Raw genomic sequence first — 21,918 nt, forward strand, 5'->3', positions numbered from 1 at the left:
CAGTTATTTTTATGTGATATTGATATATCTTGAACTTAATTGCCAGTTCAACCTGTAATGAGATGAAATGGATGATAACTTCGGTTACTTAAGGTTCTTGGTCGTGAATACTGGTAGTGGACTATCTTTTACAAAAAAAAAAAAAAAAGTATTCCTTTGAGATAAACAAAGATGTTTTCAATGTGGGAAGAAAATTCTTATCAAATGTGGCCCTAAGGAAATTTATAATAATGAAACTAGAATGAAGAACCCAATATCCTTCTCAGCCTTTACAGATAACTTAATACAAACATGACCACATGCAAAATTCAAGAACAACATGGAAGTGGTCAACATCCCAATACTGGAGTATACAGACATGGAACATTTAGAAAATCTTGGATAAAAAAAAGTTACAAAGTACTGGCAAACCAAAAAAATGACCTGTAAAGATACCAACTCTTAATTTTTATATGTGAAGTACTTAAAATACAATATAAGAAGGTAATGCTCTTGCCCATGATGCTTTTTTAACAAGTGATTATCTCACCATTCAGAAGGGATTATTTGTATACTGTTTGGCCCCTGCAGATGATTTCTTACACCCAAACCCAGTTAAATGCACAAATTGCAGTTAAAACCATTTAACATCCACATCATGGCGTACAATCCATGAAGAAGACCTGTGCTTTTGAGATCGAGATCATAGCAACTGGAACTGAATGAGATCCATGGTGACTCTACCTGGAACTGCACACACTTACGAGTATCTGCTACTTGGAACTGCACACACTTACGAGTATCTACTACCTGGAACTGCACACACTTACGAGTATCTGCTACCTGAACATGACCCACCCCTTTCTCTCTCCATCTGAACAATCTTGCCAAGAGAAGCTACTTACAAAACACCGGAACCCCTCCACCCCCCAGCATGACCTTCCAACCTTCCACTCCCACCAGACCACCAAACCCATCAACTATAAACCCACCCACGTCATCATCCCCAGTCTTTCTCTTGTTGTCTCAAGAAAAGACCCAATGCCTCAATAGAAGCAGTAGAACAAGTGGCTGAATGTATAACATAAATGTCAAAGGCAACCCTTTTCTAACCTCACTTTTGAACTCTTTCCATCTTTACCACCCTATATATTATACATAACTCCCCTACCTGATCCTATATGATCATCTCAGTTTTATAGTGCCTATCAAGCATTCACCTACAACTTTTGCCACCCACAGGTCCACAAAATACATTCTTGGCAAATCCAAACTTCACCTGTGTCTCAAATCCATAGCTTTCTGTTGAGTATAGTCTTGTGTTGGTATCTTGACAGTAATCACATTGACAGGGTGGCTTCAGAAGTAACAACCCCCTTCCATACCACCATCCTACTTCCAGCAAGAGACAATTACCCAATCCTCCAACCTGAAGTGGTAATATGTGGCGAAGGCACTGGGAATAACCCCCAACAAACTACACAAGAACAATTGATCAACATGTACAACCTCATGTCAGTGGTAACTGACATTTTGAAGTAGCACTAATGTGCCAAGAGTGGTGCATTCTCATCTTTAACATCACCAGCTCATGATGGGAGACAATCTTCTTGCCTTTCCATGCAGTGCTTCATTTACAATAGCATGTGTACTGCCGGAATACTTTCAACTCCTTGCAGCAGTCTCCAACTTTCATCTGTTCCTTCAAACAATAATCATACCTCCACAACTTCCTATCTATATACCAAGGGCCCTTTTTGGGAGGTAGCCAAGTCAAAAGGCACACACCCACTTCTATCCATTCCACTCCCATTTACCACCCTTGTTACCCCCTCTTCTTAGCAGTTCATGGAGCTTCCACAATAAGATGTGTGTGTTTGTGTGTATATATATATATATATATATAAATATATATATTATATATATTATATATATATATATATCCTTATCCTTACCAAATTCAAATATCCATCAATACATTAGCTGACACAATACTCAAACCCTTAAAAAAAAAAAAAAAAAATATATATATATATAAATATAAAAATATATATATATATATGTATATATATATATATATATATATATATATATATATACACCCCAATATGGGCCTACCCTTGACTAACCAAACCAGCAAGTCAATTACAAAACAACATTGGTGGTGGTGAGATATTGCCAATGAACTATTTACAATGATAATCTAATTTAACCCCTTCCTAAACATCTGAAACATATCACCCCTATACTCCCTTGTCATTGGAACTTGCCCTGCCTCAGAACAAGAAGTTCAATCAGAAATACACCTTACACCAGTACAAACCACAAAAGATCCACAAAGATTTGTTCAGGTTCTTCAGACCTCCCATTGCCTCCATACCTAACAGGAATGAATGAATACTAGTCAAACTCAACTCCAGAATCCAAATGCCCTCGCACTTTCCAAATTACCACCTATTAAGGGTTTCCCCCCCCAAAAAAAAGGGGGGGGTGTCTTAAACCACTCTCATAGAAATGCCCCTCCCCTTTCAAAGCCACCTAATAATCCCCATTCAGTTTGAAGGATCTCTGGCAACAGCAACCAGCCGTTCTTCCATCAGTCTCCACTGACATGTATCCAATACCAGTAATTGTATCCTGTCAACACAAATATTGGAGCACCCAATCCTATAATGTAACTCTAATATATTTCTAACATTGAAGGCCTTCACGATGTTCCAATTTGATATAAACTACATGAAACATTCAGTATGGAAGTAGTTGACATCATACAATTACTAAAGTACAGAGAACCAGAACTCTAAATTGAACTCTTAAGAACGTGGAGTAATCTGAGTTTACCATAAAAAAAAAGAATAAAAGGTGTAAAGATTCCACCTTCTATGCTAATGCTAACTTACACCTGGCCTCAACTCCTATTACATCTTTGTGTATGATACCTGAGGTATGATGCAAGAAATTACAGCCCCCACACACACACAATTCTTCATTGTCAGTGCTTTAGGTATACCAAGCAGCAATGTCTGTCCCAACTTTTATTCCTGATACATTTTATGGAATACCTTCAAACCATCTTAGCACCTAGATGACGGATGACCTGTCATCTAGGAGGTGCTAAGAGGGGTGTGGAGTGTTTTCAGGGATGAAATGGGTGGGAATGATTTTATGCCTTTTCCTTTTTGGCTACCTCCCTAGTAAGGGGGAAAAAGACTTGGTATATGTATGTACCTTCAAGCCCTTTCAGCAGCCTCCAACTTTGGTCTGTTCCTTCAAACAGTAATCACACCACCAGGTTTGAGATAATAAAACAACCTAACATCCAAAAGGTTAGGAAGAGTGAAAAATTGTACAAGGAATATAAATTCAAGTTTTTAACTGTGTATCCATACTATTATACCCAATGTAACATGTTAAGGCTACACTTTAGGGTAGTGGAGGGAAGATAAAGCCTCTTCGGACTTTGTGGTAATGTATAGGGCCACAGTGACAGAGTCCCTGGGTAATCACTCCATGGGGTGAGTCCCCTGGTGTACCCTCTGAGGGGAGAGTCCCAATATGGCAACATGGTCACTGTCATATATATGCAGAAATGGCTCGTTAGCATTTCTGTGTGAGGTTGCCTATTCTCTTAATAATTTTGTCTCTACAATAATATTTGTCAATGATATAATGATTCATAGTTATGATTGTATAGTTTGGTAGGTATAAGGAGTGATTTGTATGTGTCTCGTGACACTATGTATTTGTTTTGGTAACTTTCTGTTGGGTGGTGGCGTGATGTGTCATATGTTTGAGTCACTTGTTTATGATTTGGGAATGTGAAGGTCAGTAAGTTGGAGGTATTGAAAAGTGCAAGTGCCTGTTGACACCTTGCATGTATGTTGATCTTGTGTCAGGCATGTGACATAGAAATGGTTACACCAATGACATCTTACAAAGAACACAAAACAAATATTTCAAACAATAACTGTCAGCATTAGAATATCCACACATGGAAACCTATATCCTTCTCATGGAGCAGCACATAAGAATATAATAGGCACATGGTCCTACACAAGAGCTCCTGCTCCACATATTACAAGCAAAGCCAACAGAACATACTATCTATGTATCTACATACTATCCCCTTTAAGGATGTTGGTACGTTGAAAATGTTTAGTTTTTTGACAATTTTGCAAAAAACTTTTAGAAAAATAATTTGAAGTATGCGCAGTGTACTGGTAAAGTAAGAATGTTGTGCGGCATAATTTACTACTTTTGGTTAATATTTAAAAAAGTATCACGAGAGTGTGATGTCCCTATTTAAAGGGACATGGCATAAGACTAGCTTTCTATTCGACATTTACATTTGATGTTTTTCTTATTAATGTCAAATTTTAGAAGGGTATATTGTACATCTGTCAACATATACTGACAGTAAAATGTGAAGGTAAGAAATCTGAAGTAACAATTCAGTGTATTGCTCAAGTGTTACTGTTGCCTTTTTTTTTTTTTCTCCTTGTCCCTTTCTTTCCTTTTTAGTGTGGATCATTATGTAACTAGGGACTGTTGAATGTTGAGAAGTGGCTCATCCCTGGTGAAATGAGACCCCAACATAAATCACTGTTTCTGTAATATCCTAGTTAAAGCCATAAAATTTTTTGGGATAAAGTAATGTGGAAAATATCACAAAACATTGCACTTCAGTTATGGTATCTAATTTTTCAGTATGCCTTCTTCATCTATATTGCTCATAGTTTCATCATACAGGGTGAAAATTTTTGTTTTATCTTTGTGGTTCAATATCTTAGTAAAAGTATTTTTGTCACATTTATGCTTATAACTCGGAAACTTCTCTATATAATTTTTTTTATACAGTACTAGTCTTTTTTTTCTAATTCATCTTGTTGAATTATGTCTTAGGATAAAACTATAGATTAGTAATACAATTACATGATTTTTTTTTTTTTTTTTTTTTTTTACAAAATTTGGGTGTTCACAAAGAAAAATCCAGCATGGTGTAACTTATAGACATAGAGTAGTAAGTTAAAAGGGAATCTTTATTAATGTTTATAGTTTTCTAAAAAAAAATCAAAAGATCACAATTTTTATTTGTTACTAAAATATAAGAAAAGTGAAAGACAAAATTATTTATTATATTATTTATTTACAGTATTTATTTATTTATTCTTATTTTATTTATTTATTTATTTATTTTTATTTATTCTTATTTATTTTATTTTATTTATTTATTTTTTCACTTTTCAATACCCCCATCTGGGGCATTGGCTGCATGTTATTGTGGAGGTTAAAAGCTGCTATGTAGTATGCAGCTGATGCTTCAGGGTCTATATGGGGCACCCCGATGGACCAGAGCCACACATCATTTTGTGTGTGGTAGAAGAAATCTCTTTAGAGAAATGATGATACTTTATTATAGTGTGACTCTCCCTCCATTATGCTGTTCCCCTCACTCTTGTTACTGTCCTATAGCACTTATCTGAATATTCATTTTCTCATTTTGCTGAACCCTGTGGTGTGGGAAAAGAATACTGCCATCAAGTATTTCCACTTGAGTTGTGTAAGGCGACAAAAACGGGATGGGGATAGGACTAGGCATCCTTCTCCCTGTAGCCTCAAAGGGGACATTCCTAAAAAAAGCAAAGGCTTAAGAGGGTCTGGGAGTTTTTCAACCAGTACCCTAAGATTTGGGTCTTTTAATGTGCTTGGATGTGGTACAGATGAGAGTAAAAGGGAAGAGATAGGCAGTATGTTTGTGAAAAGAAAGATGGATGTATTGGCATTGAAACCGAGTTGAAAGGGAGGGACAACTGTGAGTTTGGGAGTGTAGTTGAGAAGATCTCAGGAGTGTAGAGAGGATGTGGGAGAGAAGGGGTGGCTATACTAGTAAGTGAAGAGATAGGTAAACATGTGTGGAAGGAGGTTTTTTCAAGGTTAATGTAGATGAAGGTGAAACTGGGAAGGGAGATCCAGTCTCTAGTATGTCTATTTGCCTTTTTTATAGGATCAATTTCATTTTATGAGGATAAGGAAAGGTGGAGTGCAACTAATTTAATTTACATAAAAGAAAATACAATCTTTAAACTTACAAACAAGGATCGAGGGGGGTAAGTACAGAGGTATGGGTGGGAGTCTTCTGCGATGCCCGTGTCTTTTGCCTTTTATACCAGAACCACACGACATCAGTGCCATGGATAGGTGCCGATGTGTGCCTACATAGCCTATTCTATCACTTTGCCCAGCCCCACACACACTACCTGCTTCTTTATTTTTGTGTGAAGAAGCCTTACAAATTATCAACTGCTAGTTATCTAACACAATAGTAAATGCAGCTAAAAAAAAAGTGATGACTACTTCTTCGCATCATCATTATTATGGTGACCTCCGACCCTGGCATCAGGAGGTCCTAGTTATGTATTCCTCTGCTGTCTGCACAGCAAAAACTTCTGTAACTGGCCATTTATTATAAGTAACATACAATATGTTTATAATCCTTCGTCTTATTATCTAGCTTACGATAACTTATTAGTGGTCGAATGCAACACCCATAATCATTTACATTATGGATGGTGAGGTATTTTTGGCTCATGCTAGGATGTGGCTTATGGTGCCATACCTGTGTCCCTTTGTGTTGGTGAGATGTCATGGAAAATGACAAGAATGTCTAAAAAAGAAAAAAGGAGGTACAGTGATGGTGGACTGGCTGATGTTATTTAATGTTTGTTTAAGAGAGTGTAGAGTGCCAGAGGACTGGAGGAGTGCATGTATAATTCCATTTTACAAAGGAAAAGGGGACAAATGTGAGTATAGTAGTTTCAGAGGGATCAGTTTGTTAAGTGTAGTTAGAAGGCTTATGGGAGGGTCTTGGTTGAGAGGAACGGAATAATTGCTGAGGAACAGTGGGCTTAGGACAGGTAGCGGTTGCATGGATCAGATTTTTGTGGTAAGACGTGATAAAGCTGTAGGAAAAGATAAGGGTGTTTTTTGGACCTTATGGATTTGGAAAAGGCTTATGACAGGGTAGGCAGGAAGGCACACTGGAAGGTATTGCAGATATATGGGATAGGAGGAAAGCTTTTAAGAGAAGTCGATAATTTTAATGAGAGTATAGAGCTTGTGTTAGAATTGGAAATGGAGAGAGTGAGTGGTTTGAGGTAAAGGTAGGACTTCACCAAGGATGTGCTATGTTGTCATGACTGTTTAATTTACATATGGATGGGGTAGTGTGAGAAGTAAATGCAAGGGAAATGGGTCGGGTATTGGAGATGGTTAAAGATGGAGAAAAGTGGGAGATAAGTCAGTTGTTGTTTGCTGACAACACTGCTTGTAGCAGGATCAGAGGAGGGATTGAGGAAGTTAGTGATAAAGTTTGGGAAGGTGTATGAAAGAAGGAAGTTCAAGATAAATGTGAGTAAAAGTAAGGTGATGAGATATACAAAGGGAGAAAGTGGCAGCAGAATGGAAGTGAGTATTAAGGGAGAGAGACTGGAGGAAGTGGATAGTTTTAGATATTTGGGTGTGAATGTGGTGGGAAAGAAACGAGTGGAGGTGGAGTTAGAATGTAGATTGAGAGAAGCAGATGCCTTGGGGATTAAAAAGTGTGAAGAGAATTAGACATTTAGGAATGGATGCTAAGAGGAAATTGTATGAAGGAGTGATTGTGCTGACAGCACTGTGTGGCACAGAAACATGGAACATAAGAGAGGAGGAGTTTGAATGTATTTGAGATGAGGTGCCTGAGAAGTATGATAGTGGTTACTAGGCTGGATAGTGAGAAATGAGGATGTGAGGAGGAGAACGGAGGTGGAAAAGGAGTTGGGAGTAGGGGTGTGCCGATTAATTGGCATCAGCAAGAATAGACACTTTTTTGGCGAATCGGCATCTACGAGAATTTTTTTTTTATTTATTTATTTTTTATTTTATTTTTTTTAAGAATGGGAATTGGCATCGGCAATATTTTGTTGATGCTTTTAAAATAACAGCACAAGTCGGAGTAATTGTTAGAGCAAATAATATTGATTTTTATTTCTATTTTTGTATTTTATAAAATTAAACTAAAAATAACATATATATTTTGAAACTGCAAAGTTTCTACAATAGAAATTAAGCAAGAGTAATATGGGAGTAAATTGTCTGGGTGTCCGTGAACTTGGTTGATTTTACCTGCTTATAAGTGCGAAAAATGGGTGGACGGATTTACTCACACTTACTCCATAGCAATTTATAGCCAAACAAATCATAAAGAATTTTATGTATTTTGACAGGTAAATATATAACAAAACATCTTTATGCATTTTGGCTTAATAGTTCTGATATTCAAAAATACAATTTTTGTAAGACTTTAGAGACTTAAAAATTACTAAATTAAAGAATTGGCATCTTTATAAATAGTATCACATGTATTTTATTAGCATTTTTAAAGTTTATATTAAGGTTTGTTTTATCTAATTAGTTGTTCATCAACAACATAATAAGAAGTATTGTTTAAATTTTTTGTTTTATGTATTTCTGTATTTAGTGATTATGTATTACTAGCTTATAGAATAAAACCACTAATTAATTATGCTTAGTGATGCTGGTTTGAAAATATTTGTAAAAAAAAAAATTGGAAACAAGTACATAATAAAATAGTTAAAAAGTAGCCCAGTCTGGCATGTATAAATCTATATAGATTATAAAGCAAGTAAAAATCATAGCTCAATTACTTTATATTAAAACTGATATACTATAATTATATAAAGTGGAATCAGCATTGGCAACTAAAAGTGAATAGGAAACGGACTTGATATCAGCATTGGTAATTAATGATAAATAAGTATCGTCATTGACATTGGCAAAAAATGGAATTGACATACACCTAGTTGGGATATAGGGTTGATGAAAGAATTTTGGGATGGTTTGGACACATGGAAAAAATTAATGAAGAAAGATTAGTAAAAGAGGTGTGGAAGGCATAAGAGTGAACATGAGGGGGTGACCAAGGATGAGATGGATGGATGGATGGGATAAAAGGGGAATTGGGAAAGAGGGGAATGTCTGTTGAGGAAGGATGGGAGAGGACAGAAGTATGGGGTGAATTGAGAATGGTTGTGTATAGATAATGCTGTGATGCATGAAAGGCAGTGGGTGGGGGATGGGGGGTGAGGTAGTATGTGTGAAAAATAAATTGATACAGCCCAGAGGGATTTCTCTCGCATCTTTATTTCTGCATGAGGAGATGGAGGGGGGGGGGTTGCCGATTTGATGAAGCAGCCTTGCTGTGAATGTTCTGTGTCCCAGGGCAGTGGGCGAGATCCAGGGGTGACCCGTCATCCAGGAGGAACCAAGATAAGAGGGAGGAAGGGGGCTGGATGGGAGTGGAGTATGTGGGGATGGAATGGGTGGGAGTGGATTTTATGCCTTTGTTTTTTGGCTACCTCCCTTGTAAGGGGAAAAAAGCCTTTGGTATATGTATGTATGTACTTTTAAATGGATTTCTATAAAAGTTTGCTCAAATGATTTCTACACTGTCTACAAGTTACAAAAAAAAAAAAAAAGGGTCAGTCTAGCTTAATTATTTCAATATATGCACACTAACATCCTTGAAATGGAGGTAGCTAACCAAGGCATGCACTCACCCCCACCCATCCTATGATCTTTCATTCCAAAAGGAGTGAACTGGTGTGTATTTTACGGGACGGGAGCTATGTGTATTTACCTAGTTGTATTTACCTAGTTGTATTTTACGGGAAGGGGAGCTATGCTCGTGAGGTCCCGTCTTCATATCTCATTTTATCTAAACTATTTTTAAATTCATGTATTGTTTTTGCACACACCACTTTCTCATCTAACTTGTTCCAACTGTCTATTGCTCTGTGAGGAAAGCTGTTCTTTTTCAAATCTCTTCTATAGTTGTCTTTTTTTATTTTCTTTCCGTGTCCTCTTGTATTTCTGTCATCCCATTTTATCAGATTCTCTCTATCAGTAATTTCTATGCCTTTCATGATTCTGTAAATAGCTATCAAATCTCCTCTCTCTCTTCTTTGCTCTAGTGTCTGTAGTTTAAGTTTTTGTAGTCTCTCTTCATATGATAGTTTTGAGAGTGTTGGTGCCAGTTTAGTAATTGCTCTTTGTATTCTTTCAAGTTTTTTTATACATTTTTTTGTACTTGGTGACCATATCGTTGCTGCATATTCCAATCTTGGTCTTATCAGGGTGACTAGGATTTTCCTCACCATTTCTTCATCCAGGTATGTAAATGCCACTTTGATTGTTCTTATTAAATTATAAGTTTCTCCAAAAATCTTATTTATATGTTTCTCAGGTGACATATTATTCATAACAATGACTCCCAGGTCCCTCTCATTTTCTACTCTTTTTATTCCTTCTTCTCCCAAATTATATGATCCTGTTATTCTGTTTTTGCTTTTTCCAAATTCCATTATACTACACTTTTTTGTATTGAACTCCATCTCCCACTTCCTACTCCATTCTTGTACTTTATTTAGATCTCTCTGTAGTGATTCACAATCTTCTTCAGTTTTCACTCTTTTCAGTAATTTTGCATCATCTGCAAAGAAGCTCATATAGCTTTCAATTCCTTCATCCATATCATTAATATATATAGCAAACATTATTGGGGCCAGAACTGTTCCCTGCGGGACACCGCTTATTACTTCATTCCATTTTGAGTGCTGATCTCTTATCACTACTCGCATTTTTCTTTCTTGCAAAAAGTCTTCCATCCAATTTAGCAATTTACCTTGTATTCCTCCTTCATATTCTAATTTCTTAAGCAACTTCTTATGTGGTACTTTGTCAAAAGCTTTTTTTAGGTCTAGAAATGCACAATCAGCCCATCCATCTCTTTCTTGTATTATATCTATTAGCCTTGAATAGAAACATATTAAATTGGTGACGCATGATCGTCCTTGTCTGAATCCAAATTGCCTTGGATTTAGTACGTTGTTTTTTTCCAAGTATTTTACCCATCTACTTTTGATAATTCTTTCACATATTTTTGCTATTGTACTTGTTAGAGAGACTGGTCTATAGTTGGTAGGTTCTTCTTTATTTCCTCCTTTATATATAGGTACTATATTTGCTTTTTTCCAATCTTCTGGAACTTTTCCTTCTTTTAAGGAACTGCTTATTATGCTATGTATTTTGTCTGCCAGTTCATTCCTACATTCTTTCAGAATCCAGTTTGCTATTTCATCTGGCCCATGCGATTTTCTGACATCAAAATTACCCAAGTGTGTCAATATTTCATTCTTCGTTACTTCTATTTCTTCCATAGGGGGGACTTTTTCCTTCCACTCAATCTCTTCAGGTTGTATATTTTCCCTTGTAAACACTGATTTAAAATGTTTGTTCATAATTTCTGCCATTTCCATTTCCTCAGTGAATTCAACTCCCCCTTGTCTTAATTTCTCCAAGTCTTGTTTGTTTTTCAGTTTATTGTTTACAAATCTGTAGAATAGTTTTGGTTGATCTTTACACTTTTCTATAACATCTTTTTCATATTTTCTTTTTTCCTCTCTGCACTTTTGTACATATTCATTTCTATAACCAGTATATATTTTCCATTTTTCAGGTCTTCTGTCTTTTTTCCATCCGGTCCAGGCTTTGTCTCTTTTGTCTTTTAACTCCCTACAACTTTTGTTGTACCAGCATTTTACATATTCTTTTTCTTGTTTTTGTCTTGGGACATACTTTTCCACTCCTTCTTTGTAAATTTTTGTCAAAATATTCCATTTCTCTTCCACTGATGTTTCTTCTTTGTATATTTCTTCCCAGTTTTCTTGTTGGAAGAATTCTCTTATTTTATCAAAGTTTGTTTTTTCATACATCATTCTTCCTTTTCTATATTGTTCATTTCTTTTCATATATTTTTCTTCATTAAGTTCCAGTTCAATCAATATGTGGTCACTTTTACCTATTGGTGTTTTATATTCAATCTTGTCCACTATTCTAGGTTCAGATGTAATTATTAAGTCTAGCCTCGATGGTTCTTCTTCATTTCTATACCTAGTGTTCTCTTGTATCCATTGTGTCATTGAATGGTCAGTAATCATCTCAAGTAGAGCATTTCCCCATGAGTCATCACCACTCTTTACTGTCATTTCTTCCCAGCAGATTTCTTTGCAATTAAAGTCGCCCATCATAACTATTCTTCCTCCGTCTTCCATTATTTTAGTTAATGCTATCTTTGTGTCCTCTAACATACTTTTATGTTCATTCTCCTCCCATGAGGCTGTTTTCGGAGGCACATAGTTGATCACAAATTTTCTGCTCTTCTTATCTCGGTCTTCCACTTCTATCATAATCATCTCTACTGTATTCTTTCCATATATGACACCTTTCACGTTTATATCCTTCTTTGTCAGGAACATAACTCCACCCCCTTGTTTTTTCTCTCTGTTTCTAATCCAATAATTGTATGTATCATGTCCTACACTGTTGGGTGGTAGTGGGCCTTTTAATTTTGTTTCTACAATTCCCATTATGTCCGGTTCTTTTTCTTTCAAATAATCATTCAGTTCATTCAATCCTGTTATCAATCCATCTATATTTGTGTAAGACACTCTTAGTTTTCTGCCACTTCCATTGTGTTCTCTGTTTCCCTTATGTTTTTCTTTAGTATGTCGAACTGCTTTATTTTCATGTTCACTACTCTCCAATAGAATCTCTCTTTCTCTGACTCCGTTCTTTCCTCGTTTTTTGCCTTAGCTTCAATTCTTTTCTGCTTTTCTGCCTCTCTTTCCTCCTTATTCATTTCTCTTTTTATCCATACCTTTTTATATTGATCATTTGTTGCTAGTTTCCCTGTCTTGGATAGAATTTTCTCTGCCGTTGTTTGTGACCTGAATTTAATCTTAATTGGTCTGGTCTTATCTGTACTATATTTTCCGAGTCTGAATTTTTCCTCAATTTCCTTTATAATTTCTGGTTCATCTTCCTGGACTAATTTTAATAAACTGCTTACCCTTTCATTTTCCTCCTTGATTCTTGCGGTTCTATCTGGGTTATGTTTCTCTTCCATTCCTAATATAATTATACATTTCTTTTTGTCAGCTAATTCTCTTACTATATTCTCCTTCTGTCTCATCACTTTAATAACTGAGTCTTCATTATGTTCTTTCAATTGCTGTTTGACTATGTCAGTGAATGAAACCTTATTCCCTTCTTGAGTTATTCTCCAATTTTTAGCTTCTGTAGCTATTTTCTCACTGTTTTCATTACTATTCTTCTTCAATTTCTCATTCTCCTCCTTTACATTTCCTAACTGTCTTTTTAGGTCCTCTACTTCTTCAGTTAAGTTTCTGTTAGCCTTCTCTAGTTGTTCCAATCTTTCAATTCTTTGGAGAATGGAGCCTACATTACCTAACTTACGTTCCAAGTCCTCGATCACCTTATCAACTCTCTCCTCTAGTCTTATCAGTCTGGGGGGGGTTGTGTCCCCCCCACCCTCTTTAAATCCCTGGAACATATTCTCGTCACTTTCTACTGTATTTCTCCTCTCTATACTTCTAATCTTTACATTTTTATTTGCCATTTCGTCATCCGGTGGTCGTTTCATGTTGACCTTCCGCCCGTCTGCCTGGGCCAAGTCCTCCACATCCTCATTACCTTCCATTTCCCCAGTAATCCCTCCCCCTCTCCTCTTTCCTTACTTTCCCACTACCTCACGAGCAATTCCCCCCCCCTGCAAATACAAAAAGGCACTTCTCTTTGCATTGGTATCCTCAATCTGCACTTTTCTTCAGAGCGTTCGTCAAGCCGTCCGTTCGTTGAAAGTGTGTGTGTGTGTGGGGGTGGGTGTTGCTACTCAAACACAGCAAGAAAAAGCAACATGCTACTCTTGGAATGATTTTTTATTTATGAATACTCTTGTTGCTCAGTTTAAGTCTGACAGCATAACTGGGAAATTAGAACAGCAATATTGTGTGTGTGGTAAAGATATAAGATGAACTGTAGATCCCACTTTTGGAAAGAAGAATGTCATATGAAGCAACATAGTATATAAGCCCACCAACCATATGTATAACCACACTGAAGAGGATCACAGACAGTGATTGCAATGTACATCTCTTTGTACTACAAAAATTTTTCATTTCTCCGAAAGTGGGATCTACAGTTCATCTTGCCAATGTGCTAGAACATTTAACTTACTGGGAAATTTCTTATATTTTTTATCTAGATTTATTGGCTGATCATGGTGCTTCATTCAGTGCTCTAGTAATGAATTTTCATGTCTGATCTGCAGCTCTGATTTTGACTACGGGTTATGTCAGTGGCCCCCAAACTTTTGTAAGCTGTGGGCCACTTCCCTTGTAATTACAATGGCAGGTGGAAAAAAAAATATTGTACACATGATAGAGTTTTGAGGATGCCATGGTACCCTTGAGCTACAGTAGTGACTAGTGGGTTACGTAATTATTAGAATTGATTCTCGATGACTTGTTTCTAAATTGTTCTCTTCCATTTTTATCTTGTGTATGGTATCAACAGTGTTTGGTTTGTTCTTACGTATGCTACACTACATTTACTGGTATTAATCAATTGGATATGAAGGGGGATTTACTAGTATTAACCAGTTGGATATCAAGGGGGAATTATCCTCCTCATTAGGACTGTGGAGACAGCCTGAATAGATATATTGGAAAGTATCACTAAAGCATGGTGTAATAAATAATGACTTAGAATTCACCCAAGATGAATCAAATTATTTCCATTTCAGGAAACGAGAAAGTGACAAGGAGAATCAAGTTGTATCCAAACGCAAATATGGACGTTGGAGTCTTGGGGATGATGTTGGCAATGACCCGCCCTTGTTAGCAGATATGGGGCTTTCAGTGCTTAGTGCAGATGAGGAGTGCCAGGAAGAGGCTGCTCCTACACTCCCAGTAACAGGCAGCAAAACAGTAGTTCCACCAAATGCACCTAAGGTTCAAGTATGTAGTACGATTTAAACTATCCATCTTTCACCATAGCTTTGCAACACACACAAGCACTATATTCAGTTGTCCGTTCAGAACATGATACCCAACAATTTAAGGACATCCTACAAAGACCACAGAAAAAGTATTGAGAATAATAATTGTCTGCACTAAGATAACCACAAAAGAGCATTATATTCAAACCAAAATCCTTCCTATATAGCAGAACATGAGAATATGATAGGTACATGCTTCTACATAAAAGCCTTGGAACTCTCGCTGTATTTTACAAGCATAGCCCACTGAGCATAGCAGGAAAAAAAAAAAATGGTAACATGCTACTCAAATGTTTACAAATCTACACCCAAGTACCCAACATATCCATACAGTCATATACACAGATCACAGAGCAAGCACTCCACAATAAACTTCTGAATTTTACACCTCAGGCTCCTTCAAACATCAACCCAACTGAGAAATCACTCCAAAGGCAAATAAAAACTATACTGACATGACTGCTTGGGTCATCACCCTGCATTAAAGCAACATCAACACAGACATGGCATGGCAACAGACTTTAATGGAAACCGTCATACACCTGTCATTGTGCACTACCCAACTCTTAATGTTTCCAGACACCAACACAAAAATATTTTTATGAATGATGTATTCACTGAACTGGTTGTGGGTTTTCTGTAAGACTTTGGGTGTAATGAATGGATTGATTGACCTTACTACCTCTGTCTTTATGTTGCCATGATTTTCATAGAATATACTAGTTCTGGTTGGGAGTAAAACTTTCCTTAGCACTGTATCTATACACCAAGGGCTTCTTCCATATATATGAGTGAGGTAACCAGATAAGACACATACCCACACCCATTCCCACTCATTGCACATTATCAAGACTATTATGGAATGAGGAGCTATGTGTGCTTTATATATGTTTAGAGTATGTGGTGATGTTCACTGTGGGAGATCACTTTGGTAACTTACTATACGTCTGCACTTCGTGTGGTGACTTGTCCTTCAGCAAATAATTTCAATGTTCATTTGTCTCATGTGTTTTGTTGGTTAATGAATATTATTGGAAATCATTACACAGAAAAACTTAACATGCACTAAACCAGGAAATAGCATCAAACTAATAATTTATTACAAAAACAAGAAAATGAGAAACCTTCATGCATAACAGTGCTGCCCCTAAGCCACACCCCTTACAGCAATCCAGTGTAATTTACAAATTTAAGTGCAAACAAGAAGACTGTGAACTCCTAGATAATATCAAATATATTGGATCAACAATGCAAACACTTTCAAGAAGACTTATAATGCATCTCCAAAATGGATCTATTAAACAACACGTGAAGTCTGTATAAGAGATAGTTAAAGCAACAACAATCTGGCACCACCAACAAGACAAAAGAAATTTATTTATAGCAGAAGCTCTCATAATACAAGAATATCACAACATTAACAAACAAAACATAGAAAAATAATCACTGAAATTATTTGCAGATGGACACATGTCAACACAGAGCATAGACAGACATTAAGTCATCACAGAGTGCTCTCCCACAGTGAACATCACTACACACCCTACATACGTACAAAACATACACAGCTCATCATTCCATGTCTTGATAATGTGCAATGAGTGCACAGAATGTTGATATCAATTATGTAGTTCTACTCCATACACTTCCCAAACTCGTTAGAGACAAAATAAGGTCTTGAGAGAAAGCAGAGAATAGCTAGATGAACAGGCGAGAACTTTTTGGTCTATTGAGGTAAAGGTGGGACTTTGCCAGGGATGTGTCATGTCACCTTGGCTGTTCAATTTATACATGGATGGGGTGATGTGAGAGGTAAATGCAAGGATAATGGGCTGGGGATTGGAGGTGGTTAAAGAAAATGGAGAAAAATGGGAGGTAAACCAGTTGTTGTGTGCTGATGACACTGCATTTGTAGCAGAATCAGAGGAGGGATTAACCCCTTCCATACGGTGCCGCACAAGTAGGCGTCATGGGGAGCGAGTGTATTCGCGAGGCTGCCATATCGGCGTCTTGATTATATTTATTGTAGTCGCCCCTCCATAATGACATTCTTTCTAATTCTTTTGTAATCACATTTTCTATGGTTATCAAAATTCACGGGTGAAGAGAGAACGATCGATATAAGCGGTGACTATATTTTATGATGCGAGTATTATTACGACACGTCGTACGGCTGGCATTGGCTGCTGCCACCGAGATCTAAGTCCATGACGCCTATGTGTGCGGCACCGTATGGAAGGGGTTAAGGAAGTTAGTGACAGAGTTTGGGAAGGTGTGCGAAAGAAGGATGTTGAAGATAGATATGGGTCAAAGGTGATGAGATGTACAAGGGGAAAGGATGGCAGCAGTTTGGAAGTGAATATTAAGAGAGAGAGAGACTGGAGGAAGTGGATAGCTTTAGCTTCTTTGGGGCAAAAGTGGCAGGATAGGGAGGAGTGGAGTTAGAATGTAGATTGAGAGAAGCAAATAAATGCTCTGTGGGATTAAAAAGTGTGATGAAAAATAGACGTTTGGGAATGGATACAGAGGAGATTGTATGAAGGGATGATTGTGCCGACATCACTGTATGGGGCAGAAACATGGAACGTAAGAGAGGAAGAGTTTAAATATGAGATGAATTGCCTGAGAAGTATGGTAGGGGTTGCTGGATAGAGTTAGAAATGAGGACGAGAATGGGGGTGGAAAGAAATTTGGGAGATAGGGTTGATGAAAGATTAATGGGATGGTTTGGACACATGTAAAAAATGAGCGAAGAAAGATTATTAAAAAATATGTGGAAGGCAGAGGTAGAAGGAATGAACATGAGAGGGTGACCAAGGATGAGATGGATGGATGGGGGTAAAAGGGGAATTGGGAAAGAGGGGAATGTCTGTTGAGGGAGAAGACAGAATATAGGGGTGAGTAGAAAATGGCTGTGTATGAGTGATGCTGTTATGCATGGAAGGGGGTGGGTGGGCAGTGATGGAGTATGTGTGAATGATATTTTGATGCAGCCTGAAGGGATTTTTCCCTATCTTTTTCTGCATGAGGAGATGGAGAGGTGGAGGGGGTCGCCAATTAAATGAAGTGGCCTTGTTGTGGATGTACAGTGTCTTGCTGCCCAGGACAGTGGGTGAGATGCAGGGAAGACCCATCATACAGGAGGATCCAAGAAAAGAGGGAGGGAGGGGTGGTGAATGGAAGTGGAGTATGTGAGGATGAAATGGGTGGGAGTGGTTTTATGCATTTGACATTGGCTACCTCTTTTAAGGGTGAAAAACCCATTGGTATATTTATGTATGTATATAAATATACATTGTGTGTGTGTATGCAGAATACCACAGGAAAAGGAAAACTACTGAGTCTGAGTGCTTTTGTGATATTTTCACATTATCGATAAGAACAACATTCTGTTGTACTCCTTGATAATGTGAAAATATCATGAAAGTGCTTGGACTCCATGTTTTTCCTTTTCCTATGTTTTTCCTTTTCCTGTGGTAGCCTATTCTGCATATTTGTAAATTATGTGTTTTGTGAAACTTGTGTATATATATATATATATATATATATATATATATATATATATATATATATATATATATATATATATATATGGGAAACTAATGTTATAACACATTAGTAAATGTTCACTATCAGAGAAATAATATCAGAAGTACAGGAAAACTTATATTTTGACTACTACCTGTATGTATGTATGTGTGAGGTAATTCTTGTATTTCTTCTTTGTGTTATTTTGAATTGTTGGATGTGACCTTTATTTTTTAAACAATTGTCTATTGCCAGGTCCTACACTCAATTGACCAGAATGTTATAACACAAGAGATTTACATCTCAGAACCTGTTGAAGAGGAAGAATTTTTTGTATATAAAAGAAGACGCATAAATATTCCATCAGAAGAAGGTACAGTAAATACTTAGCTACTTGTATTATATATTTTGGTTAATGTGGGGATCATCATCAGGATCATTTTAGATTTCTCTTTTTGTTGAAAAGGTACCTTGTACTCGGGTATTGGCAGTTTAGTTAGATGCAGTCAATGTCTTAATGGCCTTTTTAGGACACACTGGACCAGAGCCACATGTTATTTGTTTATGTAATACAATACTTGCAAATATCTATGTATCCTTCACAAAAATTACTAATCCCAACTCCAGTCCCTAAACATTATACCAAACTACATACTAGTAGGTAACCTAGATATATGCCACCTATTTTTGTACACAGTGTGCAGGTCCCAGAGGACACAAACACAACAACTTGCATACCTAAACACTCAAAGTTTTAGCAACCACCCTATTAGACTGACCCCTTCCCCAACAACAACAAAACCAATATGCCACCTCTGCAGACATATACCAGTGTACCTACCCTCACTCCAGCCATAAACAGGATGGGAAATAATTCATGATCCCTAAAGTATTGACTGGATGCATACAGAGTATTTCAATAGTGGATACTGGGGCATTAAAGTGTATTGAGTATTATTTACGGGTCATATTTTCTTTGTCATTCTATCAGATTTGTTTAACAATTTGGTTTTGCTGGTGATGCAGTTTGAGGTTTCATTTAGTATCTCTTAATTTAGTTGTTATTCCATGTTTGAAATAAGTGTTATGTATGATATATAAAAATTAGATTTGAAAGGTGAAACAAAAAAATCATATGGTCTTGTATGGTTTTACAGACACTATCAACAGACTGAAGGATGAATTGATTATAAGAGTTTTTCATTTTCTTCCCAAGTACATGCTTGCCAGATGTGCACAGGTATGTATACAAGTATACAGATTAAGTAATGATATATGTGTGTGTATATATATATATATATATATATATATATATATATATATATATATATAAAAATATATATATATATATAAATATATATATATATATATATTTCTTCTTTCTTCTTTCTTTTTAGGTCAGAAATTTAATTTCTGAAATATTTTTATATGAATATCCCAAATAATGTATATACCCATACCCCCATTCTATATAAGGGCCCAGTCACACCAAGCTTACAACCTCTTTCCGCCCTCCGGTGACCAGTCTGATTTGTGCTGTTCCTCTGTTTATAAAAAGAATTCAAGACAATGCAATTGGAATGAATCTCCCTCTGAAGATGAATATGAAATAGCCTGGTGCTAACCATTAGAGAAACAAAAGTGCTACTGTCAAAGGTGCTCGAAAACAGGTCGTAAGCTTGGTGTGACTGGGGCTTAAGGTGGGTTGGCCAAGTCACAGAATAAGATGAAGAGAAGGAATCTCTTCCAGTTGAGAGTAGATGGAAAAGTTTGTGAAGAAGCATAAACATAGGCTGAAATAATGAAGATAAATTTCTAATCAGCTGGGGTTAACAGTTTGTACCTGCACAAAGTTATCCTGAAAGGAGTACAGCAGAGTTATCTCCCTGTTGCTCATCTTCAGACGCTCACTTTTCTTATTACAGTAAGTCCTAGTTATACGGTACATATGCATTCCTGAAAACCTTACCGCAAATTGAAATTACCGTATACCAAACCCATTATAACATGTAATAATAGGATATGGCAGACATACCTTCTCCCTGCTCTTTCCTCTTCAAAACATGAGCGGATACCGTATCTGTGAATTTTTCTTACCGTAAATAGAATCGAGGGTAGTAATTACCAAATACCGTAACTGTGAATTTACTGGATATAGAATTGATGTATAAGGAGGACTCGCTGTACCATTTGGTACTATAACCCCAAGGAACTGACTCTTGGTCTTCAGACTAGGACCACGATCTGTATCAACTCCATTTGTGCACCTTTAAACACAAGGCTAAAGAAAAGTATGGTGTTACTCTATGTATTGGGAGAAAAAAGAAACAAAATTACATCAAGTATGGCATGATTCATTCCAGTATAGGTGACTATACTCAAGTCCAAGTCCAAGTACCCGGATGTTTTTCAAGTACAAGTACAGTCATTTTGCTATGTACTTAGGTCCAAGTCTAAGTACATGTCATTGTAATAAGTACAGGTATGTGATAAAAAGAATCTTATCACAAATTGCAAAGAACAAAAGTTAGTGGTGTTAGTATATACGCACTGATGATTACACTGTTAAAAAGTAGGTTTTGAAATAGAAAAGTAAATGGAAAATTTACCTTTATTTTAACACATCACTAGTTTTATCACAGAATTGCAAAACAAAAGTTCGCTAGAATCTATATACAGTACAATATATTTTTTGATTAAAAACAATGTGATGCATGGAAGGGAGTAGGTGGTGTTTGGGGGGGAGTGGGTGGGTAGGGGGTGTTTATATGTGAACGAGATTTTGATGCAGCTTGAGGGGACAAAGAGGGGGGTTGCTGATTAAGTGAAGTGGCTTTGCTGTGGATGTGCATTGTCTTGCAAAGTTGTTTCTGACCTAGCGTGATGGGAAAGATTTAGGGATGTCTCATCATCGAGGAGGAGCCAAGAGGAGGGGGAGGGAGAGGTAGTCAGTGAGTGTAGAGTGGGTGGGAGTGGAATTATGCCTTTTGGCTTTGGCTACCTCCCTTGTAATGGGGAAAAATACAATGTACTTGAATGTACTTGGTATTTTTCAAGTATTCTGGATCTAACTACAAGTTCAAGTACAATTGAATTTTTAAACTCCAAGTACAAATAGTAATAAAAAGATGTTTTGGAAAGAAATTAAGAGAGGAAGAGGAGGCGAATCAAGTAGGGAAGGAAAGGTAAAAGGTGCAGTTGGAGAGATGATAATGGAAGAGAAGGCAGTAAGGGGAAGATGGGCAGAATATTTTAGGGAGTTGTTAAATGTGAAGGAGGATAGGGAAGGAAAGATAGCTGCAGTGGGAAATGCAAAGAAAATGAGAGTGATGAGTGAGGAGAAATAAGGAAGGATGAGGTGAAGGCAGTTGTTAAGATGATGAAATCAGGTAAGGCACTGGGACTGGATGGATGCCATGCAGAATGTCTGAAAA

The 21,918-nt window shown here is 36.9% G+C and overlaps 1 protein-coding gene across 1 annotated transcript in view; it reads left to right on the forward strand.

Annotated features, from left to right (window-relative positions):
* Window positions 1-21,918, forward strand: part of LOC143021510 (S-phase kinase-associated protein 2-like) — a 35,666-nt gene that overhangs the window by 1,024 nt on the left and 12,724 nt on the right. Inside the window, exons 2-4 of the mRNA XM_076179084.1 lie at window positions 14,702-14,915; window positions 18,740-18,857; window positions 19,642-19,724. Coding sequence (XP_076035199.1) covers window positions 14,702-14,915; window positions 18,740-18,857; window positions 19,642-19,724 — 415 coding nt within the window. The remainder of the gene's footprint in view (window positions 1-14,701; window positions 14,916-18,739; window positions 18,858-19,641; window positions 19,725-21,918) is intronic.

The sequence above is a fragment of the Oratosquilla oratoria genome, chromosome 42 (genome assembly GCF_046742065.1).
Source record: "Oratosquilla oratoria isolate Oo_2021 chromosome 42, ASM4674206v1, whole genome shotgun sequence".
Taxonomy (NCBI): Eukaryota; Metazoa; Arthropoda; class Malacostraca; order Stomatopoda; family Squillidae; genus Oratosquilla; species Oratosquilla oratoria.